The sequence below is a fragment of the Pseudorasbora parva genome, chromosome 3 (assembly GCF_024679245.1).
Source record: "Pseudorasbora parva isolate DD20220531a chromosome 3, ASM2467924v1, whole genome shotgun sequence".
NCBI classification, from domain to species: Eukaryota; Metazoa; Chordata; class Actinopteri; order Cypriniformes; family Gobionidae; genus Pseudorasbora; species Pseudorasbora parva.
The window spans coordinates 55,538,507-55,550,305 of NC_090174.1; the positions used below are offsets into that span (position 1 = coordinate 55,538,507).

Below are 11,799 nucleotides of genomic sequence, written 5' to 3' on the forward strand. Positions count from 1 at the left end.
ATGGTTAGTTACTTGAAATTCTGAAAAATATACTGTGATTATTATAGAAAGTACATACAGAAACGTGTAACAAAAAAACTAAAGTACAATGCGTTACACTTAATTTTAGTGTCTTTGTTACATGTTACATGTTGTAAAGTTACAGTTACATTGTACTTACTCTAGTAAGTAATAAAAATATTAATTAACTACATGTACCTACTATAGAGTTACGGTTAAGGTTTGGTTTAGGGTTATTTACTTGTAATTATGCATAATTTACTGTTGCTACTATAATAAGTACATGAAGTAATGTGTAACTACAGTACAAGTGCAACCTTCTTTATTTTAGGGTTTGTTACACATTACATGTAGTAAAGTGACAGCTTCATTGTACTAACTCAAATAAGTAATACAAATATGAAATAACTACATGTACTTCCTATAGAGATGGATTGTGTTTAGGGTTTGATTTAGGGTTAGTTTACTTGTATGTATTCATAATTTACTATTACTACAATAGTAAGTACATGCAGTAACGTGTAACTACGTCACCTTAAAATAAAGTGTAACCCACTTTATTTTAGTGTCCTTGTTACATGTTACATGTAGTAAAGTGACAGTTACATTGTACCTACTCAATTAAGTAATGAAAAAAATGTATTAACTGCATGTACTGACTTTAGCGATGGATAGTGTTTAGGGTTAGTTACTTGAATCAAGCATAATTTACTATTATTACTATATTAAGTACATGTATTAACGTGTAACTTTGTCACCTAAAAATAAAGTTACCCTAACTTCTTACCCAATGTATTAAAAAAATTGTTGCTAACACAAAAACATTCTTTTCGACAGAAGATTAAAATATATGTACTTTATTCAGTTACCAACAATAATCCAACATATTTGTACTAATAACAATAAATATTACTATAAAAACGTCAGAGTACAAGCCTGAAATCTCTCACCGAGCTGTGTCAAACGGATTACAATTGCAAATTGTTTACAGTAGTTTTCCCTCAGCACCCCTCTGCGATTCGGTCTTTTACCTGTTCCTCTATATTTGTAAAGTACTTCATGCGGGCCAGAAGCCCTTTGGCGGTCAGCAGATCCCCTGTGAAAAAGAGGCTCGTGAGGCAAACACAAAAACAGCTATTTTCCACTCGCATGCCATGGAAATGTGCGTGCAAAAGGCCTCGATTGTGTATTTCTGTCAAATTTGGGAGAGTGAAAAATACCTTTGTTTAGGGATGAATTCATCTGTTCAGTCAAGTCTTTCAGTTTCTCTGGTGAAAGAAAGTAAAATACAGTATGAAAACAGCTGAAGTGCTACCATCCTTTCACAAATAAACCCCACAGCCACAATGTTTAAGCAGTGAAATCACACACATAAAACCACAGAACCTTGAACTTTCTGATGGAATGAATCTAGGGCTGCAAAAGGTCAAATAAACAAGCTGCAAGTGACATGAGTGGGCGCAGAGCAATATTTCAACAAATCACTTCCGGTTGGAGCTTTTCTATCTGGCCTACACACCTCGCACCGACTGCCCGATAGCATTGACCTCGTCTTGGCTCCGCGTCTCTGCGAGGCTCTCGTTAATCTCCATGACTTCTCGGAGAACCGCGGGATCCGCGGTGGCGTCCGTACCCTCTTCCAGCAAAACCCCTTGCAGCTCCAGCTAGAGCAGAACATGCAGGTTATGGAGGGTAAAGCGCTTCTCAAATAGCAGCAGTCATAACAGACCACAATGTAACATTCAATAGTCATAGAAACTACCAAGCAGAGAGCGAACACTGATCAAATAAATTCCCTTTTCTCTGTGAAATATACACAGAAAAGTATGGAAACCGTTTATCTATGAAGTTGTCACAGAATGTGTTTGGGTTAGTTCAGGCAAAAATGAAAAATTCCTTCATCATTTACTCACCCTCATGTCATTCCAAACCCGTAAGACTTTCATTCATCTCGGAACACAAATTAAAAGTCTAAAGTCTATTCATCCAAAACTCTGATGACGTTCATAAAACTGAATCCATATGCGGTTTAATCCAAGTCTTCTGAAGAGACACGATTGCTTTATTTGATGAACAGATTTAATTTAGGCTTTCATACACATTTAAACATGATCATAGTAGGGCTTGCACAAACTAGTCGACTTTAATGCTCTGCCATGATGCTTTAAAGGGTGTATTCTAGGTGTATATGACATCCTTCCTTCAGACGAATGCAATCGGAGTTATATAAAAAAAAATGTCCTGGCTAATCCAAGCTTTATATTTTGCAGTGAATGGCAGCCTAAAAAAGTGCATCCATCCATTATAAACGTACTCCAACAAGCTCTGGGGGGTTAATAAAGGCCTTTTGAAGTGAATCGATTGGTTTGTGTAAATAAAATACCCATATTTAAAGCTTTATTAAGTAAAATATCTATCTACCGCCACACCGCCTTCTGTATTCAACTTACATAGAAAGTTTAAAGCCTCTCGCAGTTCAAAACGCTTACGCTATGTCCGACATCATACGTCGTGCAAGTTACGCTTTGTCCATAAGTACTTTGTGAGCGTAACCATATGTTCTACATAGTATGAATGCAAACCAGAGATACTACATTCGCCATGTTGTCATTTTCACATGACCTTCCAGCGTCAGTTGCTCGCTTCACTGTCATTCATAAATCCCCTCCCGTGGCCTCGTGGGATAGGAAAGTGTTCATCGTATGCACATTTCAGAATCTCACCAGAAGAAGTAGGTCATCCGGGTACTTTTTACATTCTCTTCAATGAGTACTGTGAATTTGGACGCATACTGTTTTTTGCCTACAATATGTAATTAACTATATGTGTGTTTATGTACGGAATAACTATACACTCACAGAAAAAAAGGTACAGTGCTGTCACTGGGGCGGTACCCTAAGGTACAAATGTCATGGTACATGTTAGTACCTTAAAAAGGTACATATCAGTACTTTAAAGGGTTAGTTCACCCAAAAATGAAATTGATGTCATTAATGACTCACCCTAATGTCGTTCCACACCCGTAAGACCTTGGTTCTTCATCGGAACACAGTTTAAGATATTATTGTATATGGCAGTTTGATGCAATCCGAACTGCAGAAATCATGTGACATTGGCGATCCGAATCATTGATCGATTCACTGATTCATGAACCGTTTGAATCTTTTTGGAGGAACACGGCAGAGAAGACAATGCTGAATAAAATCATAGTTTTTGATAGCCTGACGTGGTCATACTCAATTCTAGTCAGAATATGAGTCTGAAACTGCTCCATTGGGCTGTGATTATGGGGCGTGTTTCAACCGAACCAGGAAAGTCATCAATTGGATAAACCAACAACCAATCAGAGCAACGAAGCGACGCATTGTCAAATGTCAACAGAGCTCAACTAATGTGTTGCCAAGTCCGCGTTTTTTTCCGCAGTTGTTTTATATGTCCAAGGGTTGAAGCGACTATTATGTGATATATAGACCCATGAGTGTGAATTTTAGCAGGCAACCTTGCCAAAATAACACACGTTACCCCCCAAACACCATTTTTCCCCCGGAGAACCCCCCGAGAAGCTATTGTTTAGGGCTAGTAGTTGGCGGATTTTGTTGTAAAAACTTGGCAACCCTGTCTGCACACGCGCTGGAATAAACGATCTTAGCCGGTGTTGTAAAAAAATAAAAGAATTTAATGATACACAGAGTACTTACCCAACATGATCATCATTTTTGAGAGAAATTGTGAAGGTGAATGCAGATACAAACAAGCTCTCCGTTTAAGATTCGAGTAAATATAATCCAAGCCCCTTTGATGATGTGCATGATTACGTTACTGTTGATCATCTGTCCGTCATCGTCTAAAGCCCGCCCTGATGATTTCATTGATCCGAACAATTTCTGTTCGGGGATAATTACTCCTCTATGGAGCGATGCCAGACCGAACCGCCCGACCTAAAAATGTTGTGGGCGGGGCTAAATTCGGTGAAGATGAACGGAGGTCTGGGTGTGGAACGACATTAGGGTGAGTCATTAATTACATAAATTTCATTTTTGGGTGAACTAACCCTTTAAGAGTGCATATAAGTACCTTAAATATACAAAGTAGTAGTACCTTAAAGGTGCATATTAGTACCTTTTCGGTTTTGTACCTTAGGGTACCGCCCCAGTGCCAGCAATGATGCTGAGTATGAGATTTCAGATTCAGCCATAGATCACTCAAATATGGCAAATAGAAGCTCAACCGTACTTGCTTGACACATGAGAATGAGGCTCATTGGTTCTTGCAGAAGCTCAATTGTGCTGCATAACACAAGAATGAACCTCATTGGTTCTTGCGGAAGTTTAAACGAGCTGCGTAACATGAGAATGAACCTCATTGGTTCTTGCATAGCACATCAAGCAAGTACAGTTGAGCTTCTATTTACCATATTTGAGTGCTCTATAAATGTTCGCTGATCAATGTTTATACAGTATGTGAATAAAAGCACAAAATTTAATCTGTTTATCATATAAATTGATCATGTCTTTTTAGAAGACTTGTATTAAACTGTTCAATTGAAATAGATTCCTTCTGCGATCTCTCTATGAATCTTTTTAACCGAGTTTTGGGTGAATTACTGAAAAATTATATTGATTATATATAAATTATACAGATTATATATTAACTATAGAGTATATAAACAATTCACAAACACAAAGTGTCACAATATATTAATATTAACAATACATCCATTGCTTGATCATTAAAAAAAATATTTACGTGAAATAATTTCTTTGAAAAGTATGCTTGGGTTCTTCCTTTGAAATGATTATATCCAATTTCAAATATCCACGTCCAAATATTTTTTTGGCCCAGTATATATGACCTTCGGATGGCATATACACAACAAATATTTACTCGATAAAAATACTTGCCATGTAGACGGCCCGACTCAGAGGTTTCTGCAGCGTTCTATAGGCTTTGTTCACCAGTGCTGATTGTTCTTCTGAATAATCCTGCTCTTTCTGTAAATAGGATCAGACCACAAAGTCATTCCAAATTAAAGTCATTCTTCTTACGAGCTACAAAAACAATTTCAACAGCCCCTAAAGGCACAAATACACAAAGCACCAAAGTATAAAGCAACCTAAACAATATTGTGATTTTATGGAGTAACAAAGGTAGTGTGGTACAAAAACCTATTCGTACTCTGCCCAAGTTTTCTAACTTTTCCAATTGTTATATAATTATGTGCTGTCGTCACATTCATTTTAAGATATCATGACATGTTCTTTGTTTGTGGTAAGGATTTCCTCTTGGGAATGAGGAGAATTGTCAAAAAACGAAACCCCAGCAATGCTGATAATTGTGTGTGGGTTTTTTCCCTGAAGGATATCGCTGTGTGGGCAGACGCAGAGGGTCTGAGCTGTGATGGGAGGCGTCAGGTGAAATAAGAGGTGAGAAACGAAAGAAATGCTTTGCAGAGGAGAAACATTTTCAGCTGTCAGAGTTGCCAAAGCCTGGAGAACCAACATCTGGCTTGCTGTTGCTGTCAGGAGACCCAAATGGACACACGAAGCATGAATCATTCACTAAAATAATGTCTGCTGCCTTATATGAACAATGATATGCTGTATTCCTTTTACCTGAGCATCTAAATACGCCTGGACATTAGTTACTGAGAATGTGCAGGTAAAGTTTCAAAAGAAAAGGTTTAGAAGGTTAATCACATTTCTGTTTTAAAACCATTAAGATTTGCAAATACGATGCAAATATTAAGATATATTATTTGAAATGCAAGTTGTTTTTACATTGTGGTATCTGGCCCCAAGATGTTAGCAGCAGGTCCTTTAAGTCCTGTGACTTGCGAGGTGTGTCCTCCATGGATCGGACTTGTTTGTTCAGCACATGACACAGATGCTCAATTGGATTGAGATCTAGGGAATTTAACCCCTCAAACTAACACCTGTGCTCCTCAAACTTGTCCAAGAAATAGTTGGTCTGAAACAATGCTTAGGTAGGTGGTCTGGCACCCTGCCATCCACGTGATATAAAAGAAAACTTGATTCATCAGACCAGGCCACCTCCTTCCATTTCTTCGTGGTCCAGTTTTGATGCGCACGTGCCCACTGTTGTCACATTCGGCAGTGGACGGGGGTAAGCATGGGCTGGTCTGTGGCTATGCAGCCACATTCGCAACAAACTGCGATGCCCTGTGTATTCTGACACCTTTCTATCAGAAGTAACATTAACTTCTTGAGCAATTAGAGCAACAGTAGCTCGTCTGTTTGATCGGACCACACGGGCCAGCCTTCACTCCCCACGTGCATCAATGAGCCATGACCCTGTCGTCGGTTCACTAGTGTTCCTTCTTTGGAGCACATTTGATAGATACTGACCACTGCGGACCAGGAACACACCAAAAGAGCTTCAGTTTGAGATGCTCTGACCCAGTCATCTAGCCATCATAATGTGGCCCTTGTCAAACTCGCTAAAATCTTTACGCTTGCTAGTTGTTCCTGCTTTTAACACATCAACTTTGAGGACACTTGTTGCCACTTTTGATCAATTAAATGTTTACCTTCCTGAATCAAGTATTAATTTCTTTTAACAAAAAAATCTTACTGCCCCTAAAATTTTTAATGCATGTGTATATGATATATACAAACACTGATGAGCCAAAACATTATGACCAGTCACAGGTGAAGCAAATTTCATTGATCCTCTCTTAACAATGCCATAAGTTAAAGTCCCCGTAAATTCAAAATTGAAGTTTTTTTGTCTTTTAGGCTTAAGGCTATCTATAAGCTAGTGTACTCCAAAACAATGACATTTTCACATTTATAAGATATAAGCATTCAAAACCTACAGTCTCTCATTTCCACCAATATGAATCAATGATACTGAATTTGACTCTGCACTTCAGCTTCTCATCAGATTTTCTGTCCAATCAAATGATCTCTAGATTCTGAATCCCTGCCCACTACATTATAAATAGACACTGAAGCTATGGCTGAAATTGGTCACTTGGTCACAAATTTACTATTTTCTACATGGTGAATGGCACTTAGTCCACTGTATAGAGGAGAAGGAACAATTCAAACAGTGTAAATATGCTTTCCATTGTAACGAATGATGTCTGGTTTCACATTTGCTTGCCGCAGCTCCGGTTCGGAAACATGATAGCACAGAGCGGATCTTTTGCGTGAATCAGCAGACCAGAAACTGGATCAGACCCATTTGAATTCTACACAGAACGCCATATTTTAAAGCGATATGGAGATTATGAGGAGAAATGGTTAGAGATTAAGAGGAAACTGCTACTTTACTGAGCTCAACGTCTCTGGCTGAGCTGTGATATAAACAAAATGCTACAGGTTATTTTAAAAAGGGGAGGGGCTGTTCGATATGTCCCGCCCTGTCTCAACACCTTGAATAATGCTGCGCATTTCAAGGCACTTCAGTGGGCCTTTAAGGTCTGGATAGATTGGATGGTTAGCAAACAATCCATTACAAGTAAGTTCTCGTAATTAAAATGTTGGCCAAGAATAAAGATCTGATTGACTTTGACAAGGGCCATATTGTAATGGCATTGGCAAGGCAATTGGGTCAGAGCATTTCTGAAACAACAAGACTTCTGGGTTACTCTCGATGAAATGTGAAAATGTATCAACAGTGGTCTAAGGAGGGACAAACCACCAATCAGTGGTCACCCAAGGCTCGTCGACGCATGAGGACATCGAAGGATATCTCGACTAGAAGGTCTAATGTGGCACAAGTCACACACACACATATATATATATATTAGGGGTGTAACAATACGCGTATTCGTATTAAATCGTATTGGTTCTTGGACTAATTAATTAGATTTGGAAAATAAAAAAGTGTGTGAAATATAATAATATGCGTTCAACAAGGTAGCCCAATAACCAAAACGTCATAACAGCCAATGCCCCTGACACCGCCGAAGTTAAAGAAAAAAAAACACCAAATATGCTTTAGGCTGCTCAGTCAGGTGCTCGCTTACTCAGTAGGCTACGCGCTGAATGCTCGTGGCAAAATGGCTATTGCGTTTAACAAACCAGAAATAGAAGATCCTCCAATAACCAACAGGTCTGGTGTTTGGGTGAACTTTGGATTCTCTGTAAGCTATGATGGTGTTGGCAAGAGTGATGGATTAAAAAACAACGGTATGTCGCATTTGCTGATGGTACAGCAGCGGGAATAATTCATGTCATGTCAATCAACTCATTTACGCCGACAACAAGACGATAAAAAGGAGAAACAGCCACAAACTATCCCACAAACTATCCCCGCAGCATTTAGACAGACATTTCCAACTTATTCAAATGGCAAAATCACCGCAGCGAGTGGTCCATTTATAGCCACGGATATGAGACCTAACGCCCGTTTCACACATACTCCGTTTGCAGCGCGTGTGCGGTGCGTATTTTTTTCCGTACCCATGTTAACGGATGACAGCTTTCACACTGCACGCGGATGCTGTCCGTCAGTCCGTTCCAGGAGCGTTGTGTCTGCAGCAGTGCACGGATCGTTTTCGTACCGAGTCTATTTTTTGCTGCGCTGCGTTGCTGCACTAAAGTGATAGAACATTGTTCGCATTTAAATAAACATGTACTGACGCGAAAATCTAGTAATTTCACCACAGATGCATATCATTTAAAATATACTCTTGTTTCAAAGTCAAGACATGGCTTTTTTTCTCAAGTAAAGCAACAAAACGACACCTTACCTGGCATTTAGGTCAAAAAAAGTGCCATAATGGAGAGCACTCGTACTTTCTTGGAGGTGAAAAGCAAAGTTCTTTTCGACCTGCAGGATTTCTTTTAAAAGGGTTTAAAAACGAAAGAAAAGACGAGAGTCGGTTGTTTTTGAATAGACTATTGTAAGTTTCTAATTTAAAATGTTTGTGATTTAAGGCTATAACCTATGTTTAAATGTTTTGCCACTTGTGTGAGCTAAATCTAAAGTATATAAATATGAATAAATGAATTTAATAAATGTTGTTTAAATGTAGTAGGCTACGTAACCTGACTTCTATTAAAGAGTAAACAAAGAGAATTGGAATTCTGACGAGGCATGTTCAGTAAAAACTTTTGGATTTTAAATAAAAAATAATGAATCAATGCTGTGTTTGTGGTGTGCAACAGCGGATCAGTTACGACTGCAAACGCAGCATATGTGAAAGCACTACAGGGTGTGGGGCTCCTGCAACGCACACGCAACGCAACACGCACCGCACACGCTAATGTAAAGTAATTCCTGTAACTACATAGAAGATGGGTAAAGTATAGCTCCATCATTGTTCAATGTAAAAAATTTAAAAAAATCATACTTTGCTAGTTTTAATAAAAAAATAATAAAAAAAGGTAATTTATCTGCCAATTTTTTCTTTTTGCTGTATCTAAAACATACCGAACCGTAACGTACCGAACCGTGACACCAGTGTATCGTATCCAACCGAACCGTGAATTTTGTGAACCGTTACACCCCTAATATATATATATATATATATATATATATATATATATATATATATATATATATATATATATATATATATATATATATATATATATATATATATATATATATATATATATATATATATTCTCTTTAACTCTTTATTTTTTTTTGCTAAGTTCTGTATATAGCACATTTTGTATAATGTAGTCCATTACCAATGATTTCTGGCCAAAGTTGTCAGGATGGAGAGATCTTTGCAGCTCCAAGTATCTTTTCTGAAGTTTTTGGGAGTCCAAAGAAAATGTTTTTTCACTGAGGAAACACACACATGTTCATTAACATATATGACAGGATGTGAACTATAAAGAATTTGAAATACAAAGATATTTCACATCTAAACATAAGCTCTAAAACATTTCTTTCTGCAACCAAGATCTGTATCCGTACAGTTCTGAATCAGTATAATGATCAACTACTACATCATATACAGCATCGGTCAAAGGTTGGGAAACCATCAATATTTTTAATGTTTTTGAAAGTCTCATGCTCATCAAGCAGACCAAAAATACAGACAAAATATTATTACTGTTTAAAATAATGTTTGTCTATTTTAATATATTAAAAACATAATTTATTCCTGTGATCAAAGCTGAATTTACAGCATCATTACTCATTCCTTCGTTGTTCATTCCTTCAGAAATCAGTCTAATATGAGGATTTATTATTAATGTTAGAAAACAGTTGTGCTGCTTATTTTTTTTTTTTTAACCTGTAATACTTTTTTCAAGATTCTTTGGTGAATAAAAAGTTGTAGAAAAAAAAACATTTATTTAAAAAATAAGTCTTTTGTAACAATATACACTACCTTCAAAAGGCTGGGTCTGTTTTTTTTTCCTTTTTTAAAAAAAAAGAAAGAACTTTTATTCAGCAAAGATATGTTAAATTGATTAATATATATATATATTTATATATATATATATATATATATATATATATATATATATATATATATATATATATATATATATATATATATATATATATATATATATATATATATAGTTAGAAAATATTTCTATTATAAATAAGTTACTCAGTAAAAAGTTCCAAAAAATATTAAGCAGCACAACTATTTCCAACACTGATAATACATCAGCATATTAGAATAATTAGAAGGGTCTGATTTTGAAAATTCATATTTGCATCACAAAAATAAATGTTTTTAAGTATATTAAAGTAGAAAACCATTATTTTAAATTATAATATTTCAAATATTACAGGGTTTTCTTCTATATATTTTTGAGCAAATAAATGCAGACTTGATGACCATAAGAGACAATAATAAGTCCAAACTTTTGACCAGTAGCCTACTGTACATTATATGTACACACACACACACACACACACACACACACACACACACACACACACACACACACACACACACACACACAAAATGGATTTTGAGGAATGAAAGTAAAAATTATAATAAAAAAAGTAACTTTTTGGAAGCTCAGGACCAAGAAGGCAGATAAAAAAAACAACCATGACTCCATAAGTGCATTACAATGTATTGTAACAAAGTTAACTCACCACTTCAAGAGGTCAAAATAATTAGTCTTGTCATCAGCAGGCTGGATCACATTACAGGAGGAACAGAAAAATAATTCAGCAGAAAATCCGCAGTTCCAGCAGATTCTGTTGAGTGTAACAGTAACAGTGCTGAATGACTTCTGACTCAAGTGTCCTTTAACTGCTTTACAGAGAGAAACACCCTTACTGTCTTTACTGTAAGAGCTGACCGCTCGTTCTGAAGAGAAATACGGATACAACACAAGGTTGAGACGTTGCCCGTCTGATATACATCTGTGTGCGTGATTTAATCCGGAAGACGTAAACAAAAATCGGAGCCTGAATAGAGTTATCATGATTAAACCACAGAAAGAAACCGGGCTTATAAAATATGATTGCGATACTTCCTGTCATGAACAGCAATCATTTTTCAAAATAAAAGTTTGACCTTTTAAAACATTTCGTCGCATTTATTTGCTTTATTGTGCTATAGTTATTTGTTCGTAGTTAGTGAAACATGAGATCTACTAGAATGAGACAGGATCTGGAATTTTATGACAACTCAGTATCAAAGATTAACGTTCCCTACCACATTAAAAATATAGTAAGTCACACAACTTTTTCTGAAAAATATTTGAGAATTGTGTTTTACGACGGACAATTATATCTTGTTTATATATATATATATATATATATATATATATATATATATATATATATATATATATATATATATATATATATATATATATATATATATATATATATATATAT

At 36.3% G+C, this 11,799-nt stretch overlaps 1 protein-coding gene across 1 annotated transcript; it reads right to left on the reverse strand.

The window, feature by feature from the left end:
* Nucleotides 1-521: 521 nt before the first annotated feature.
* On the reverse strand, nucleotides 522-11,429 carry hscb (HscB mitochondrial iron-sulfur cluster cochaperone). Its single transcript, XM_067439527.1, has 6 exons — nucleotides 11,047-11,429; nucleotides 9,669-9,765; nucleotides 4,902-4,991; nucleotides 1,520-1,664; nucleotides 1,221-1,268; nucleotides 522-1,096 (listed from the first exon to the last, which is right to left on the reverse strand). The coding sequence occupies exons 1-6, from the start codon at nucleotides 11,379-11,381 to the stop codon at nucleotides 1,002-1,004; spliced, it is 810 nt and encodes a 269-aa protein (XP_067295628.1). The 5' UTR covers nucleotides 11,382-11,429; the 3' UTR covers nucleotides 522-1,001.
* Nucleotides 11,430-11,799: the final 370 nt, after the last annotated feature.

Excerpts from the sequence above, each read along its gene's own strand:
- hscb (XM_067439527.1), bottom strand. The coding sequence starts at position 11,381 with ATGATAACTCTATTCAGGCTCCGATTTTTGTTTACGTCTTCCGGATTA. Across the intron at positions 1,269-1,519 it reads TATCGGGCAGTCGGTGCGAG|AGAAACTGAAAGACTTGACT; the intron begins GTGTGTAGGCCA and ends TTCTTTCACCAG. Across the intron at positions 1,097-1,220 it reads GAATTCATCCCTAAACAAAG|GGGATCTGCTGACCGCCAAA; the intron begins GTATTTTTCACT and ends TCTTTTTCACAG.